The sequence below is a fragment of the Trichomonas vaginalis genome, chromosome VI, assembly GCF_026262505.1.
Source record: "Trichomonas vaginalis G3 chromosome VI, whole genome shotgun sequence".
NCBI lineage: Eukaryota > Parabasalia > Trichomonadida > Trichomonadidae > Trichomonas > Trichomonas vaginalis.
Window position 1 is genome coordinate 3,712,802 of NC_067208.1, and position 18,783 is coordinate 3,731,584.

General features: G+C 36.0%; 8 protein-coding genes and 1 pseudogene across 9 annotated transcripts, besides 3 other annotated features; 3 read left to right on the plus strand and 6 right to left on the minus strand.

Moving 5' to 3' along the window:
• Window positions 1-287: 287 nt before the first annotated feature.
• Window positions 288-547: a mobile genetic element.
• Window positions 548-879: 332 nt separating this feature from the next.
• Window positions 880-1,083: a mobile genetic element.
• Window positions 1,084-1,606: 523 nt separating this feature from the next.
• Window positions 1,607-2,221, plus strand: TVAGG3_0799920 (protein of unknown function, DUF4106 family; the record flags this gene model as incomplete). The annotated part of the gene is made up of 1 exon (XM_051247274.1): window positions 1,607-2,221. A coding segment is annotated over one exon (615 nt), but the record flags the coding sequence as incomplete, so codon positions are not given.
• Window positions 2,222-2,320: 99 nt separating this feature from the next.
• TVAGG3_0799930 (protein of unknown function, DUF4106 family) lies at window positions 2,321-3,451 on the plus strand (the record flags this gene model as incomplete). Its single annotated transcript, XM_051247275.1, has 1 exon — window positions 2,321-3,451. A coding segment is annotated over one exon (1,131 nt), but the record flags the coding sequence as incomplete, so codon positions are not given.
• A 425-nt stretch (window positions 3,452-3,876) lies between these two features.
• Window positions 3,877-18,783: part of a mobile genetic element that runs on past the window's edge.
• On the plus strand, window positions 9,603-10,021 carry TVAGG3_0799950 (protein of unknown function, DUF4108 family; the record flags this gene model as incomplete). Its single annotated transcript, XM_051247276.1, has 1 exon — window positions 9,603-10,021. A coding segment is annotated over one exon (419 nt), but the record flags the coding sequence as incomplete, so codon positions are not given.
• Window positions 10,038-10,280, minus strand: TVAGG3_0799960 (uncharacterized protein; the record flags this gene model as incomplete). Its single annotated transcript, XM_051247277.1, has 1 exon — window positions 10,038-10,280. A coding segment is annotated over one exon (243 nt), but the record flags the coding sequence as incomplete, so codon positions are not given.
• On the minus strand, window positions 12,021-12,811 carry TVAGG3_0799970 (KilA, N-terminal/APSES-type HTH, DNA-binding family; the record flags this gene model as incomplete). The annotated part of the gene is made up of 1 exon (XM_051247278.1): window positions 12,021-12,811. A coding segment is annotated over one exon (791 nt), but the record flags the coding sequence as incomplete, so codon positions are not given.
• TVAGG3_0799980 lies at window positions 12,900-13,513 on the minus strand (annotated as a pseudogene). The gene has a single exon. A coding segment is annotated over exon 1 (614 nt).
• On the minus strand, window positions 14,796-15,198 carry TVAGG3_0799990 (KilA, N-terminal/APSES-type HTH, DNA-binding family; the record flags this gene model as incomplete). The annotated part of the gene is made up of 1 exon (XM_051247279.1): window positions 14,796-15,198. A coding segment is annotated over one exon (403 nt), but the record flags the coding sequence as incomplete, so codon positions are not given.
• Window positions 15,542-16,402, minus strand: TVAGG3_0800000 (uncharacterized protein; the record flags this gene model as incomplete). The annotated part of the gene is made up of 1 exon (XM_051247280.1): window positions 15,542-16,402. One exon carries the CDS (start codon window positions 16,400-16,402, stop codon window positions 15,542-15,544), a length of 861 nt encoding a protein of 286 aa, XP_051082755.1.
• Window positions 16,459-18,612, minus strand: TVAGG3_0800010 (DNA/RNA polymerases family; the record flags this gene model as incomplete). The annotated part of the gene is made up of 1 exon (XM_051247281.1): window positions 16,459-18,612. The coding sequence occupies one exon, from the start codon at window positions 18,610-18,612 to the stop codon at window positions 16,459-16,461; it is 2,154 nt and encodes a 717-aa protein (XP_051082756.1).

The window sequence follows — 18,783 nt, forward strand, 5'->3', positions numbered from 1 at the left end:
GTATTGTCGAGAAATCTTAGACTTGTTTGTCATTTGATTATAGCATTTGAAAGTCATCTCGAAAATCGATTAACAAGACAATTTCCCAAACATCTACATACAAGTAGATGATGGTAAACCCATTAGAGTTGTTTTGCTATGATTCCTCCAATCTTATGATGAGAAAAATCATATCAAAACAGCTCTAATCGAACATTCTACACAGCTTAGCATCCAGCTAGTTCCAAGTAATGCGATTACAACATCAACGGCCAAAGCCTTTCAGAGTCCTTTAATCATTTCTTCTCATCTCAATATGAAGTGGCCCCAAACGAACTACAAGCTGACGTTACAACGCATTACAACCCGGTTAATACGAGCATATACATTAGAGCTGCTTTGTTATGATCTCCCTCATCAATTGATGAGAGATCTCATTATGAAGCAGCTCCAATCGAACTAAAAACCTACATACAAATGAGTGAAAACAAACTCATTAGAGTTGTGTTGCTTTGATTTCTCTCATCAGAAGATGAGAGATACCAGAACAAAACAACTCTAATCAAACTTTCTACACAACTCAGCACAGTATCAATGCAAAGTAATGCGTCTGTATCGTTAACAAGCAAAGTTGTTTCGGGTCCTTCCATTTTGGAAGAATTCGGAACAACTTTGCGAATTGATAGTGTAAACCCATATACATGAAAGCGTGCATGCATAAAGACAGGTATTGTCAGCAATGACTACCTGCCCAGCTATGAGTGATCAGAGAATTACCATCTCAGGCTTTTTGAGAACGTTTCAGCCAGGACCCTCGTATGTTGACTGTGAGAAAGGCATCCTTTATCTGAAATAGATGCTTTTCCAACAATCAAATTCGAAGATCTTCGACGTTGTTGTAAAAAGAGAAGGAGAAGGAAAGAAGAGGAAGGAGAGGAAGAAGGAAAGGAAAAGAAGAAGAAGAAAAAAGAAAAAAAAGAAGGACATATTAAATATAATGCGCACTTAATAGTGCCGAGGCGGCGGAGCCGCCGAGGCGCGATTTTTTTGACCCTATATTACCGCATGGCAATGTTTTTCTCGATTTTGTACAGCCCTACAAATCTAATTCTGGAACAGAAAATAACTAAATTCCATAGAAGAAGATAATTTATTTTCTTTTCTTTCAAATTTTCCAAGTATTTTAAAATGCTGAAATTACTTTAAATTCAATGTTGTGCGAAATGCTGGAAAATAATTTTCACTTATTTTCTTGAATTGTTTACAATACACAAAATTTATAAAATGGTAAAAATTAATTGTTTATATTATTTGCAATAATATCTCTCATTTTGATTAATTATATGGCAGCTTTGGAATGGAATAGGGTTAACTCCCTGGAATATTTAGAGTTCCTTGCACAGTAAATTAAATGTATTGCTTTACTTCTTCTTTCCTTTCCCAAAGGAATGGTCAGGATGATGCTACGATCCCAAACTCGATATTAAGAATTTAAAATTTTGCAGATACAAAAGAAAAATCAGCAAAATTTACACAGAAAAAAAAAAGGTATTGGGGCTTCCAGGCACTTCGTGCCCTCTAGCCCCGAAGATGTTTAGTATAAAGCCGCTTTTTAACTTCACTTAAAATGCCACGTAAGATACGTAAGAATATACGTAAGAGGAAGAGAGCATTGAAACATCCAATAGTAAGACTGACACCACAACAACAGTTGCAACAACAAATGCTGAATGACCCCACTATGTTGCAACAAATGTCAAACAATCCTATGCTCTTAAACCGAGTTCTTGGTGCACAAAGTGGAGGTTTAAGAGCGGCACTTTTAGCGAAAATGGCAGGCTATGGTGGAGCTGCAGACGGAACAGCATATAACCCTCAAAGTCAAATGAATTTGAGTTCACTCAAAAATCAAATAGCAGATGTCAAAAAGTCAAACATAGACATACAGAAGCAAATAAGTGAAAACGAAAAGAAACTAGAATATGACAGACACACAAAGAAACTCAATGAGTTAAACGTAGAGAAAAAGAAGAAAGAAGAACAACTGAAAGAACTAAGTACAGAGGAATATGCGAAAAAAGTGTCAGAAAAAGCAGCAGAAGTAGCAAAAATGGAACAAGATGTCATAAATTTGAAAAACCATACTACTCGATATAAAGTACTGAAAGATGAAGAGATAAAACAAAAAGCCCTGAAGACATATATGGATAGCGATGAGTATAAAAAAGAAGTTGAAGCAACTGTAAAGGCAGAAAAACTTTTACAGTTGCAAAACCAAACCGTACAGTATGAAAACTTAGCACAAGAAAGTAAAAATAACGATGCAGCCATGCAAAAGGCAATGAAAAGCGCAGAATATATAAAAGCTAACAATGACTGGTTAGATGCCCAAGCCAACGCTAAAGCAGCCCAACTCATAGGGTCAATAAGGACAAAAATACAAGCGGATGAAGACAGTTCAAATGAAGCTTTAACGAATGCTGACTTTAAGAACGCCTTCGAAGCTCTTCATAGTAAGGTGAAACAAGTGAACGATTTCTCATCTGGAAAGAAACTGAAGTCTGAAGGTTTCGACAAAGAGTTAAAAGAAGTAGCACAAAATATGACGAAAATAACAGATACAGCAACGAGACAGGCAGTTCAAAGTGCCTATGACGCCGTTAGAGCAACTGTTGTGAAAAGTCAAGAAAAAGAGTTACAACAGACCAAAACAGACCTAGTAAATGCTTTCTTAAAAACGAAAAGTCAGGTAGGACATTACGCTGCAGATGGAACATATGTGCCAGCTGGTGGAACTTATATACCACCAAACCCTCCAAGAGAAGCACCTGCACCAGGACTACCTAAAACATTTACATCGTCACATGGACATAGACACAGGCATGCACCAAAACCAACACAACAACCAACAGTTCAAAACCCTGCACAACAACAACAACAACCAACACAACAACCAACAGTTCAAAATCCAGCACAACCAACAGTTCAAAACCCTGCACAACAACAACCACAAACAGAGCAAGGACATAAAAGAAGTAGAGAACAAGGAAACCAAGAATTCTTAAAAATGCTTAAAGAAGAGTGTGGTTTCCCAGATACTGTTGACTTTAGTGACAGATATAAAGAAGCTATTGGAAAGTTCAAGGATGGAAATACTGACCCGAACCTATTTAGCTTTATGGCTCAGCACCAAAACGGATATAATCTCAAACCTGGAAAATACAAGCTCGCTAAGGGATATGATTTAATAGCATATCATCCAAATGACATGGATGAATTTACTCCGAGATATTTGATGTCAGAGCTAAATGACAATTCAACTTTCGTCATGAAACGCGTAAAAAATAGAGACGGAACGAAAGAACAAAAGCTTATGAATGCGGATGACGTAGATAGGGAAATTGTTGAAAACGGTCTCGGAATATATGAAATGCCACCAGATGAGGTACAAGAAACTCCACAGGAAGAACTAGTTCAGATACAACCAGACATGGAAGAAATAGTTCAGCAACAACAGCTAGAAGAGCCTGAAGGAAACGAACAAGTCACTCCTTTGGAAACTAACTTCACAGAACTAGATGAAGATTTGGAACAGCCGAAAAATCTTGACCCTCAACAAGTGTATGCGGAGAATATGGAATATTTCCAAGAGTCTAAAAAAATTCGGCTGACATAGTAGAAGAATATCGAAAAATGTTTGCCGACATACAAAAGACTCCAACACCAGATGAAAATATTCGGCATAGAATGGAAGCACTGAAAGAAAATGTACACAAATACAACAACCCTTTTTACTTACGAGCATTTAACGTTCAATCTTTGGATGAACTCGGTGAAGATAAAAGGTTAAATTTCAAGAAAACATATAGAAATGAAACATTGTTTAAAGTTCATTCAGAACCTAACCAAGATGGAAACAAACCTACTTTGTTTCTGCAGACGATGGAACTACAATGAGATGGGGTCATAAAGCTAATCCGGATAGGTGGTTCATAAACTTACAACCACAATTCCAAGAAGTTGTAGACGCAATGGAATTGAATGGTGAACGAGATATAGCTGGTATTTAAGCGCGGCTTTAATGCCATTGAAAGATATGAAAGATGCAGATATTTTGAACCAGTATGAAATGAACATGGCTGATGGAAACATAACACCTGACGTTCTAGAACATTTATCTCAAAGAACTACACAGAACCATAGAGATGGTATATTTGGTGAAGATTTAGAAAGAAAGTTAGGAGGAGAAGGAAGAGAACCTATTGTACATGACCTTGCAAACGAAAGTTTGCAAAATGTCATAAAAACTTACTTTGCAGACAATGAACTGAGAAGGATGAATATTTAAGAAAACTCAAATGGACAGTACCAAATGAAATGTTAGTATTGAAAAACATGTTCCTTGACAAAATAAAACCAACTACAGAAATAAACGACGCAAGACTGAAACATTGGGTAAAAGCTTTCCCATTCACAAAAGATATTGTTGGTAACATGGAAAGAAACCAGAATGGCTACAAAAACATATATTTGGAAACGAGCTTATTCCATATGGACAGGCACTGTTTGAAGAGCTTGAACCGGAAACTCAGGACAGAGTCATGCAAACAATACGCAAAGACTCAAATACAAACTATGACAAACTCTTTCTAGGATATAGGTTACCTGAGATGGGCGACCAGAGCCCAAAGGCAAAAAGGACATGGGAAATTTACAACATACTAGGTGAACATGAGCAAAGATGCAACAACTTGAAGCAGAGGGCAAGTTACCAAAAGCGACACCAAAGAAGAAGAGAAGAGTAGAACAAAGTGAAAGTAGTGAAGAAGTAACTTCATCTAGTGAAAGTAGTGGCAATGAAGGAAAAAGAAGAGTTAAAAACTCAGTCAGGAAGAAAGTAAAGCTTGGTCGGAGTGGGTTCTATTATGACATATAAATCCAACTATTCTATATTTTTACCCATATGAAATGTACGCCGCTCAGAATATAACGCCAACAGTTTTGGATGCCATGAATGGAAATGTTTCCGAATGGTATAACGAATGCGACAATGCCATTAGAAGGTCAGAAATAGTTCCTGGAACTTACGAATATACAACTGCTGTTTCTTATGGAAACGTAGGTGAGTTTGGAGAAGGTTCTTCAACAACAGTAGATATTGCTTGCGACAGGTTTCATATTATTTCTATTGACAACTCATTCTTATACGTGGAACAAGACATTGAAATAAAACCTTCTGCCAAGTTGTCTGACAAGAAAGGTTGCAATGGAATTTTCTATGTCGGATACCAATATGCTCCAGAAGTTTTCATGGGATATAAGATATATTCTAACTCTGACTTAGTTCAAACAGTAACATGGGCAAACTATGAATGGTTCGCTTTGAGAAACTCAGTACAAACCACAAGCTAGAGAACAAACAGACCAGTATGCAACCTATTGAGAAAATAAGAAGACTTGACCCTAACGTTCCAGGAGTTTATGTTAACCTTTCTGGACAAACTGCAGCAGCAGTAACCAAAGTAAAATTGAAACTTAGAGTTCCTTTGTCATCTTTCCTCATCTTCAGGTTTTTAAGATACTTGCCAAACTGGGCAGGAAAATTTCTATCGAACTTACTCCAAGCAAAAATAACTTAGTCATTGCACCAACACAAGACCCATTCACTCTTACAGACGTAAAGGGAGCAAATCAAACGTCATTCGCCGAATTTTGCAAAGACAAAGTTGACTTAGACTTTGGTTTCTCAAACCTCAACACTGAAGTAAACTACTACTTCAATGCTGCTGGAACTGCTTGGGACCCAGTTTAACAGTTCACATGCGAAAAAGTTTGAATGCAAGAGAATAGAAAAGCAGACTTGCAGTCTATATGTTGGACCCAGATATTTCAAATGCTTTAGCTGCCAAATATATTGCAGTTCCACTTATGTTCCCTATACACCAAATATCTGTCAAAGACTTTGCAGGTGAAGTTGGAAACCAAAGTGCTGACCCAGGTGCAAGAACAGATATTGCTTTAACAACTGCAATGAAACATGCAGATACTATGTTTGTACTGTTCAGACGAACTATAAATGACTATTCTTGCTTCTACAACCCTGGTATTAAATACCATATAAACATAGATGGCAAATACTATCCAAGAGAAGAATATTCTACAGTTGAGGATATGAGGTCATACAACTTGACATTAGATGCTATGAACTTTAACAACAACTTCACAACAACCATTAACCCTGAAATGCAAAGTTCTATTATGCCATATGTGAAAGTATGGACTCATGCAGGAGGTCAAAAAACTCAATATACAAATGGAGACCGTTCAAACTTTTGGCTTGGCATTCCATTTGCTGACTCAGAAGACTTTATGGGTGGTATTTCAACTGTTGGTACAGTTCAAATACAATATACTGGTGACAGAGACGGTCCAGATGAATTGAAAGCAAAGAAGTTTACAAAACCAATAGCACTTTTTCACGGAAGATGCTCTTTTGAAGATTCGTTCGATGAAACCTGCTGGGGCTCCTCAGATTGGTATAACGACAGCTTCCATCGAGCAGATTTTGGCAGCAGGTCAGTAAGTTGTTCTTGAACTGACTTCTCTCCGTCAAATATTGACAGTACGCCAGTTTTGATATAATATTGTATTATAAACTTACCTTTAGAAATATCGGTCAGTTTTGTTGTTATATTTTTGTCAACGTCAAGAACTTTCAACCATCTCGGTTATACCATCTTTCTTTGCTTTATGAAAATATTTTTGGTTCAGCAAAGACTGCTATTCTATAACATTTTCCATTGTTTGTATAAAGAACTATTCTATCAATGAACTTGTATTGTTTGTGTGTGTAAACTTTGTTTTGCTTCAATTCGAAGAGATACTCAAATACGTCCATCTTTTTTATTCTAAGTAAAATGTCATTTCCGAAAAATAGAAGCGTAAGTGTTTTCAAAAGGTTTAATGGCGATGGCAGATGTGAAGTTAAATTCACCAACTCAAACAAACAGTCAAAGTGTTGTTGTCAATGTCAAAGACAGAGATGTTGAAGTGGGGAAACCATACGAAGACGAAGATGGTATAACAATAGTTTCCTGTAAAAGAACAACCAACATACCCTGAAGTTAGCAGAGACTTAAGTTCTGTTGCAGATATTCGAACGACTACCAACAACTGAAAGACAAACTTAAAACTCAGGAGAAGATTTGTCAGGCTTTGGGTATAATGTTAAACTTGGTTGAGCACAACCCTGTAAAAGTGAACTCATATGTCATCGCACCTCATGAAATTTTGAAAAACTATTGAAACTTTTGACAGAGGCAGACGATATAAACATCAAAGAAATAGAACCCGACATTGCTTGCTGTGGTGTTTCATACAATGTCATTGACAAGATATACGTTATGAAAGGAGGTGAAAACGTTGAACTTAAAATATAGTTTCCCAACGTCATAAAAATATTTGACGACCACAACATTTCATTAAAGTTTGTTTGCTAAGTAAAAATGGCAGAAGACATAGTGGTTTATACTATTACGACTAAAAACCCTGAGTCATATAATTCTATAACAACAAAACTTACAAAGTCCTCAAGGACGATATTGTAAACTGACCTTAAACACGATGACGACTAAAGCCTGTTTTGCTCTTTGACACCAGAAGACTTTGTTGTTGTGAATGGTAAAAAAATACTTCTTTGAAGATACTTACTCAGATATACCACCAACAGGTTTTGTTACTTATTTAATACTTTAGGACGGATGTAACATGTGCTGCAACTAGAGCAGGTTCATTATGTTTTGGATGTCCGACTGAGTTTAGTATAAACGATATGAGCTATAATACAAAACTTATATCTGGTTTTTTACTACCAACAGTTTCCTATAACAGGAAAGGTGTCATACAAGGAATGTCTGTTCCATTGACTTTAAGTACACCTATTTTATATATTGTTTCAAACTTAGGTTCAAAGTGCTATTCGAATGTCGACAGAAACTACTATGACCAAAAGATACTCATGCGTATAAACAACACTTTCTCTGCTGGTTTGCCTATTGTTCATTCGAATGCAGAGTTTTCAGCTTTAGTAAACTCAAACACTTTAGCAAACATAAACTTAACCTTAGTTGACGCAAACTTTGTTCCTGTAAAACTTTTATGTCCTATGTATTTGTCAATGACGGCAGAAAGTTTCGAATTGGAAGATGCAACTGGTGAAAGTATTGTACTACAAGAACAAACTTCAACAAAAATAGCTCAAGAACAACAAATGCAACAAATGGAACAAATGCAACAACAAATAGCTCAAGAATAAAAAAAATATTTTTTTTTATTTTTATATAAAAAAATGTACAGAATAGACGTTTCAGATTTTTATGACTTCCAAGCGTTCAGAAATATGTGTCCATTTCGAGACTATAACAAAGCAGTCGAGAATTTGAAACGTTTAGTCATTTATGTCGACTCTGCCCCAGAATGTTATGTCATGAAAGAATTGGGATGTAGTCTTTAACAAACCAAGAGCGACAATAGTTTCAGAACAAGAATGTAAACAGAAACTTAAGAAAATAAAAGTCGTACAAGTTGGCATGAAGATGTTAGATGCTTGGGATATCTTATTGTCAAAACTTGAAGATTTTTCAGTTCGTGGTATAAAGTTTCTATACACCATCTCCAAACTTCTATTCTATCTTCACTGGATATAAATACGAACAAGTAGAATGGAAAGAAAATGTTATAGAAGCTTGGTTAGACCATGTCAAAGAAATTATATGCAATGGAAACGAAAGAGTCTATTGAGTATATCTTATGTTGGTTGCAAACATCTTACAACATCCAAGTGCTAAAAATGAAACTGCTCTCATTGTAATTGGAAAACAAGGAACAGGTAAGAACACTTTCTTTACAGATATCTTATGCAAAACTGTTAGAGGGGCTATTCGAACCCGAATATGACAAACTTAGAAAACATCTGCGGTAAATTTAACTCTTCAATAGAGAATATGAAACTTATAGTATGTAACGAACTTCAAAGTATAGATACAACAAAAGTTTTTGAACTCGGATGCTTTGAGAGTCTTATAACAGACAAAGTTGGAGTTGTTGAAGAAAATATAAAGACCAAAGAGTTTGTGAAAATGTTGCAAACTTCGTCATGGTTTCAAACAACGCCGTTCCGATGAAGTTAGAAAGTTCTGACAGAAGATATGTAGTTGTCAGAACGTCAGAAGCTTATATGCAAGATACAGAATATTTTGACGACTTAGCAGAAACTTTGACACCTAACTTTTACAACCACTTGTTCTCATATTTCATGACATTAGATATTTCTAAGTTCAATCCAAGACAAATTCCACATACCGAAGAGAGACAAACATTGTTAGAAGCAAACAAGAGTGTATATGAACTGTTTATAGATGAGACTAACTTTGAGTGTTTAGATGAAAGGTCATTGTACGATTCGTATAAACAGTATTGTCAAGAGTATGGTTATATGACAGCGTCTAAACGAACATTCTTGGCAAATGTCAAAAATCTTTTAGACGTACAGAATGGTGTATATACAAAGAAAAATTTTTCTGAGTAAATTTTAAAAAAAATATTTTTTTTATCCGATAGAAAAGATGACGAAATTCATCTCAGTCAACAAGTATATGACAGAAGTCAAAGAAGAACTAGACCCATTCACATATTTGAATGTTTACTTCTACCATTTTGAAAAGTCTACATTTGACAAAGTTTGGAACATCGAACCAGTTAAGTTTGCTATTGTGACTAAAAATGGTGCGAAATTTGAAGACTTAGACATAGAAGGTTTGTTAACAGTCAAAGAAAGTTTTGACAGAAGGTTTTCAAACCTTAAAGAAGGCAAAGCATACAAACTTGTTATACCTTATGAACCAAAGAAAGCAGACGACTATGAATATTATGAGTCTAAGATAGTTGAAGTTCAAGGTAAATTGGGTAAAAAGATTTTAGAGTCTAAGCCAGTGTTTGCTCCTAAAGAGGAAGAGAACATTGACATTGACCAGAAATGTTCTAAAAATAAAATTTTATTTTTACATGTCAAATTTCTTTTTCTCTGGCTCTGGTTCTTTCTTCTCTTCTTCTACTTTCTTTTCTTTCTTTTCTCTCTTCTTCTTCTCTGGTGGAGTTATGTCAAACTTCTCAGAACCATATTTTTGTAAAAGTGCTTTGTCATTTAATAGCTCTTCTATTCTGTTTTCTATTTCATTTTCAAGAACAGCGCATGTGTCTTCTTTGCATTCTAAGAAGTTTTGTTGGACTTCATCTCTCCAAGAGGCGTCATCTCTGTCAACAAGTCTGTCATTGACAAATTTTAAGACTTCTCTGCTTAAGGTTTTATGGTTCTTGTCATATTCCCAGAAACAGAACTTTAAACAAATTCACCTTTCTTGTTTACACTATGTAAGATTTTATGGTCGACAGATGTTTTGCTGTCGAAAAGCTTGTCTCGAATATAGATAGCGAAATCGCTAGACATTTCCTAAAAGATAAAAATTTTAATTTTTCTAAAAATATGTTAGAAAAAAAGTTTGCTGACATTGACAAGAAATTTGAGAATGTTTTAAACAAGAACAAGAGGAAGTTGGAAAATGCTCAGATAAAACCCATACATGACAAGTTCTTATTTGCTCAGAATGGTATAACAGGTCTAATTGCACCACCTGGGTCGGGTAAGACTTTCACTTATCTTAAAATGGCTGCACAACAACAAGAACTAGATGAGAAGAACCCATTCTATGAGTTAGTAGTCATTTGTAGTACTTCGGGTCAATTTGACCAAACCGTCAATTCGTTCAAAGATATTATAAAAAAGTCTAAGTTAGTATGTATAAAAGACTCTGAGTTGTTAGATTGGATAAAGAAGTACCAAAGAAGAGTTTTGAAGTACAATGCTATAAATGAGTATGTCAATTCTAAGTTTAAAGACCCAAATGAGGAAATGCAGAGAATATTAGAGAAGAAACACTTCAGAAACAAACAGAAAGAGATAGAATACATTTCGAAGAAATTGCAATCTTACGATTGGAAGACTTACCCTCACAGATGTCTTCTTATCTTAGATGACTTTGCTTCTCATCCTTTGTTAAAGAACAGAGAACAAGACATGTGTCGAATTCTTAAGAAGCTCAGACACTTTAACATCTCTGTTGTCATTTGTGTACAGACAGCCAAGAGTTTAAGTAAGGATGTAAAGAGAATACTTACTGATATCATACTTTTCCCCGGATTGTCCGAAGACGATTTCATGGAACTTATGAAAGAGTCCATGGCAGGTAAGTTTGACAGACATGAACTATGGGAGAAGTACAAAGTCATACAAGACCCTCATACTTCTTTCAGAATTCACATCTACGCGAACAAAGTTCAAATTGTAAAAAGTCAAGCGTAAAAATGTAAGTGTTTGAGTCTTAGTCTGTTGTGGTGCTGGGGCTGTCGGTTCTTCTGGCTTTGGAATGGACTCGGTTGGTGGAACGTCAGCCATCCGTTTGTGTCCTGTCAGATGGAAGGACTTTTCCTGTCGGAAGGAAGAACTTTTCCTGTCGGAAGGAAAAACTTTTCCTGTCGGAAAGAAAAACTTTTCCTGTCAGAAAGAAAAACTTTTCCTGTCGGAAAGAAAAATTTTTCCTGTCGGAAAGAAAAATTTTTCCTGAAGGTCGGCCAAAAAGTTCTCAATTTTCGAAAATTTGAATGGTTTACGGAACGGACAACTGGAAAAATTTTTCCTGTCGGAAGGAAAATTTTTTCCTGTTGGAAGGAAAATTTTTTCCTGTTGGAAGGAAAATTTTTTCCTGTTGGAAGGAAAAACTTTTCCTGTTGGAAGGAAATTTTTTTCCTGTTGGAAGGAAAAACTTTTCCTGTCGGAAGGAAGGACTCGGAATGCCAGAAGGACTCGGACAAGACAATTTACCATCTAGAGCTACCTGAGCCATCTTTTGGTGTCAAGCTTGAAAAATAAATGGTTCATTTACTCTTCCTCTTTGAAGTTGTCAAAATACTCTGTTATCTTTTCCTTCAGTAGCGGCAAATCTTCTTTGAATGTAAGTATTGTACAACCTTTCATATCATAGTGTGTTTGAGGTAACGTATCTTGAACTATCTGTTTAACATCTTCATTTGGTGTCATTGAAATCGGTAAGTTTTCGCGATAGAACCAATTTCTGTCAGATTTGTAAATCTTAGCTAAGTCGTAAAAGCTTTTGTTGTTTCTTCTGACTAAATGCAACATAACCATATCTCTGTCTTCTTCATTTTCCATCTCTTCAGTGTAAATCATATACTTATAGTTCTTTTCCTTTCCTTTTGGTACCGAACGTGGTATTCTTTTCTGTATGTTTTTGTCTTTTGCTTCAAGCTTGTTCTCTAGCTCTTCACGTTCTTGTCTATGAAGTTCGTCAAGAAGTCTGTAAATATACCAAGCGTAACGAGGTGAAGCCCACATTGCAACAGCATTTACAAGAAGTCTATGTACATACCAACCTCTCAAACCATTTGGCAATTTTTCACGATTTTCATAGAGTTTTGGCGACTGGGGTTTTTCTCCCACTCGAGTTTTTGCGACTACGAGAAAATCCGTAGTCGAATTTTCAGCTTCGCTCAAAAGTTCAATAGTGCTTTGGTTCCTAAACCAGTCTTTAGGAACCTTAGTATCTGGTGCAAAACATGCTGTCAAAATACTTTGCATTTGGTACATGTCATCTTTGACCGAACGAATGAGACGTAACTGTTTGTTAAACTGAACCCACTCATATTCTTCACTTATGGCTTCATGAACGATAGCAGTTGTTGTGTTCTCTGATGTTGACATTTCTGTCTTTACATACAAAATAAAAAATAAAATAAAAATAAAATTAGCGTTATTTTCTATCTTGTATAAAAGACCAAAAATAAACGCTTTACATGTATTTTTCAGCAACTTCGTCAAATACTTTTATAGCTTTGTCGATCTCATCTACTTCAAACGTTTCTTTACCTCTCGTGGGAGCACCATACATTTTCTCAAACTTTTCAAGTAGTTCTGTTTCTGCAGCTCTCATATCGTTAACAAACGCAACCTTAACTCTATTGACTATACTGTCATATCTTTGAGTTATATTAAATGTTCTTCCTATCTTATATCTCTTTGTATTGAAGTCCTTCGGTTTCTGAACGATGTAAAGTAAGCCTTCACAGCAACGTTCAGTATCGAATGAACCATATGTTATGAAATTATATCCAACAACTGGGTCAATCCAGAACAAAACTAGTGGTATAAGACTTTTGTCTATAAGATATGCTGTAGTTCCATAGAATCTTACCGATATCAAAAGCTCAGGATTTCTTGTCAAAATTTTCTGAGATGAAGCATTTTTAACCCAGTCGTGTGCTTTCTTTCCTTCAGATAGTGTTAAAATGTCTGACAAAGAATATTTTTGTATTTCTTTGAGTATCTTACGTTTAAATCACCTATTCTAACCACTTTGGTGTCATTGTCTATCTTTTTAACTGTTTCAAACTCAGTGCTTGTCATTTACTGTCTTTACATACAAAATAAAAAAAAATATTTTAAAAAAACTAGCGTTAATTTTATTTTTTCTATCTTGTATAAAAGATATGATTTCATAGAGTTTTTTTACTGTTTTCATGAGTTTTAGGCGACTACGGTTTTTCCCGTACTCGCAATTTTTCACGATTTTCATAGAGTTTTTTTACGATTTTCGTACGGAATCTCGTTCCTCGGTTTTCCGAGGGTCGCATTTTTTCACGATTTTCATAGAGTTTTTTTTACGATTTTCGTACGGAATCTCGACCCGCGGTTTTCCGCCGGTCGCAAACATATGAGGAAATTCATGAAATTTGGTCATTTTTTCATGATTTCAGGGATTTTTTTTACGAAGAGTAAAAGTTCACTTCGTCAAAAAAATACAGTTATATCATGAAATTTGGTCATTTTTTCATGATTTCATAGAGTTTTATGCAAGGCCGAAAAAAGTCGGGGTAGCAAACATATGAGGAAATTCATGAAATTTGGTCATTTTACTCAGCAAAAATATATTTTAGATCTAACCAGGTCCCTCGGTCCCTCGGTCCCTCGGTCAACTAACATCTTTTTGAAAATGGTGACAACATGACATTTTGACAACAACACAGGAGATAGATTTCTTCGTATATGTTTTGTCAAAACTTTCATCGTCAATGAGCGTAAATCAGACAAAAATGAGTTTTGGTTGAAAAAACAGGTGGAGCCAAAGTGGCTCGACCTCAAAAACAAGCATTTCGTGAAGAATATACCAACCCGCGGAATTCCGCGGGTTGCTTTTTATACAAAACATTGACGATGAAAGTCTTGACAAAACAAGCATTTCGTGAAGAATATACCAACCGCCGGAATTCCGGCGGTTGCTTTTTATACAAAACATTGACGATGAAGTCTCAACAAAACAAGCATTTCGTGAAGAATATACCACCCGCCGGAATTCCGGCAGGTGCTTTTTTTATACAAAATTCAAGAGTTTTGTGTGTTTTCTACGATGGTACAATAAAATGGTTCATTTACTCACAATATTTTTGTACAAAAGGACCCCAACCTTTTAACCTCTCTTCTGCAGCTTCTAATGAAACTTTAGCGAGTTCATATTCTCTAAATTCTCTCTTTAAATCTTCTTGTTCCCATTGGTCTAGTTCGTATGGAGAGTCTCTATAACCAGAACATATCTCACGTTCATGTTCTATTTGTTTTTCATGCATTTTTCTAACTTCTTCTTCGAACAAAGGTTTAGCATTCTCTACTGTATCTTCAAGTTCTTCTTCATCTAATTTCTCATGAACTTTCTTGTCTATGGAGTCCATAATTTTTCCAACTGCTATGCAATATTTTGGAGAAGCCCACATTGCTATATAGTTTACGAGTCTTGGGTCTACATACGTTCCTCTAACCTGTTTGATTTCATCGGGAATTCCTGCATTAACATTGTATAAAAAGCACCCGCCGGAATTCCGGCGGGTGGTATATTCTTCACAAAATGCCTTAAAATACTCTTCCCAGGACTTATTTTCCAACAACTTTCTAAAGTCTTTCCTAAACTGCTGACACATATTTGTTGCATTTATATAACCATCCTTGTCTCTACGTAAGACTTCAATACCGTTATAGGTGCCTTTTGTGAATGTTTCGCCATTAGATTTGTTCGTGAACGTTTTTGCTTCGACTGTCATACTGTTCTTACAATAAAAATAAAAAATATTTTTTGGTGGGACGTTGGACATTCGTTTGTGGCTTAACCGTCGGACATTCGTTTGTGGCTTAACCGTCGGACATTCGTTTGTGGCTTAACCTCAAAACAAGCATTTCGTGAAGAATATACCACCCCGCGGAATTCCGCGGGGTGCTTTTTATACACAGTTCAACGGGTGAAAGAATACGATGAAGTCTACTTCCTGTGTTGTTGTCAAAATGTCATGTTGTCACACTTTTTCAGAGAAGTTAAAATGACCGAGTGACCGAGTGACCGAGTGACCTGGTGACACCTAAAAAACCATCTACCCTAAAATATATTTTTCAATACTTTTTCAGCACTTTTCCGTAGTTGTATATGAAAGACAATTCGAGATAAAAGTCATAGTACAATGGTATAATATGCTGCACACCGTTTGTTGTGAACCAAATTTGAAAGTCAGAGAAACTGTTACTAGGTGGTTCGTAGAATTTAGAAGCAAAGTCATAAAAGTCCTTACCGATACAAAGAAAACTGCTGTTGCTTGAACTGAAACTTGCATGACACATGACATTTTGAGGATCGAACACGTTTCTATAAACTGTCAAATCTGTTGGTGGGAGTATAAATTTAAACGGACCGTCAGGTGGCAATGGTTCGTTCTGGTTTAGTAACCGAAGAAATTGTGCCCAAGAACGTCTGTCCACCCCCCAATATAAAAACTCTGTATCTCTTGGAGGGTTATTTTCAATCCTTTGAAATGAAACTGTGGAGTTCATCTTGTCGTATTCTAGCTTTAGATAGTATGTTCCATTTAGTAAAGAGTCGTATTTTTCTTGAAATTCCCAGTAGTATTTGTTTATTTGAGTTTGAAAGTCATTTAGAGTTTTTTCAAGACTTTCGTCTGAACGAATAGTAAAGATCTTCATTTCATCAAATCTTTCTATTAGACCATCAGAGCCTTTATACTGACCGTGAAAATATACTGCGAACATAAAAGCGTTAGTTCTATTTGAAAACAAAACTCTTCTAAATCCTATTGCCTTTGCATCTGAAGGACTTTGAAGCCAGCGAATTGGATAGTCAAATCTGTAAGATCCGGATGAAATTTCTTCATCTGATATAGTCCTACCGGCGTTTGTAAAGATATAGTCTAACGGTTTTGTATCTGCTACTTTTGTTCTTTGTTTTTCAACCTGAAGCATTTTATATATGTAAAAATATACTGTTTTAAAAACGTTTTAAAATGGTATGCAATGTTTTATTTCATGCAATGTTTAACTATTTCACCATCTTCTTTAACACCCCAATATTTCCTTTTCGATATTACATGAACTTCGGTGAAAATTTTGTCTAGCTTAAAACAGCCCATCTTCTCACCGACTAAACCCATTTCAATGAGTTTGTTATACCCTTCTTCGTTCGTCATGAGTGCATCGATGTTCTCATAGTAAACCACAATTTTGGATTTGACCTCTGAGAAAAATTTGTTGTAGTTGTCGAGGACTGCCTTTGCGAACTGAGGGTAAGACCAATGTTCGACAATAGGTTTTACTGTGGTTACTAAGCCACATTGACCTTCGGTGAACTCGTATTTCAAAACAAAAGGGGAGAACCTTTCAACAAAGTTGTCGACCTTCTCATAGTGTTTACTCTTCATCTTTTGAGGTTTCTTAATGGAATACCCCCATGTCGAATTCATAAGCAATTTGATTGTCATTGCAAGTTTGGGATTTGAAGCTTTCCTAATATCATAGAGTTGTTGTATGACCTTTCCAACTGTATAGTTCCTTCCCGGGAACTCACCATCTTCGTTTGGAATTCCAGTCGGGATATATTGGACGAACCTCATGTACGCAGCGTTAAGGTCGACATAGTATATTTTTTCGTATGAGTCGAACTTATCGCATCCAATGGGTCCGGTTCGTGGAAATTCAAGTGAGTCTCTTATCTTCTGAGAAACCTCGCCTGTTATCTCATAAACATCGTCAAAGCAACCTGTTTCATATAAAATTTTCTGACCTAACTCAGAAGCTCTCCAATACAATTTGACGTCAATTGAATGTCTCAATGGAAGTTTGTTTATAGCATCTTGAAGTTCTTGCAACCTCATTGGAAGTTCTTCTGGTTCAGGTTGGTATCCGAACAATCCAACTCCTTTTGGAGCTGTGTACTTCTTTTGTGCTATAACTTTGTCCGGAACAATTTTTGGTCTCACTAACAATGAAAAATTTGTTTCGTCTTTTGGTACAAAAGTTTCTGTCAGCTTGTCATCTGGAATTGGTTCCAACAAGCCTTTCTCGAAAAGAATGTTAACAGCTCTGACAATGTTGCACTTACCTTTTCCGAACAATGGGTTTGTAAGACTTTCGTTTAACATGAAGTGGTTGTGGACAAGTACAATCTTCAACCATGGCAATTTGAAGTCAATAACATAGTCGTCATGTGAAGAACCTTTCTCAGTCGGTATGTTGACTCGGATATTCACATTTGCCAACGGTGCAACTTTTGACAATTGACCTCTGAGAATGTACCTTGTCTTCACACATGACTCAAGATACTTCATCTTCTCATCTGTAACAAGACCAGAGTTCCTGAGACATGTAAGAATACAAGGTTCATTGACAATTGTTTCAATTGAATTGTAAATTCCATACCTTGTTAAGTCAATGTCAGACTTATTTCTGAACGGGAAGTATCCAGCATGTTGTCTGACTGCTTGAGGGTTGGGTTGGTACCATTCAAACTTCACGCTTGCAATTCCTTCAATTGCATTCAAAATATCTGAGTCGGAGTCAAACATTTGTTCTCTCTTTGTAGTCTTGAAAGCGTCAAGAAGCATTGCGGCTGTTGTGACATTGCCATGTGCATAGTATATATGACCATCTAAATCTGTTACGGTTAGTCTGAGATTGTATCCTTTCTTATTTCCGTCTTGTATGGCAGCAAGTACTCCCATGAAGCCTTCTTTGTTCTTTCCTTCTTCAAAGTTTACTGTAAAGGTTCGACCAGATGTAATTTGACTTCGAACCTCACGATACTTCTCATATGCATATCTTGTTCTTTCCATGGGAGCATGACCATCCTCTGCACTACCTTTTTTCCTCCTCAAAGGATACAATTGTTCGTTATGTTTCCAGTAGAATCTGGCAAAGCCGTCGTGTCCTTCAACTTGAGGCTCACTAACATCGAAAGGCATGTCCATAAGACGTTCTTCTTCTAACTTCTCTAATCTGTTTGGATAATTTGCGCGTGCTGTTTCTAAGTCCATTTCATAGCGAAGACCAGACAGTTTGTCATAGACTTTTATGGGTCTTCCCTTCCTATATTTAAACTTCTTCGAAACTTTCCAACCATATCTTTCTAACTCTGCTTTTATTCTAGCAGATTTTCTATCCATTCTATACGGGGGCATTTTATAAAAATAAAAAAATGTTTTAAAATGGTATGCCATTTCATATTTCTCATCTAATCTCTCATGAACTTTCTTGTCTATGTTTTTGTTAAGACTTCTTCATCTAATTTCTCATGAACTTCATCGTCAATGTTTTGTAAAGACTTCTTCATCTAATTTCTCATGAACTTC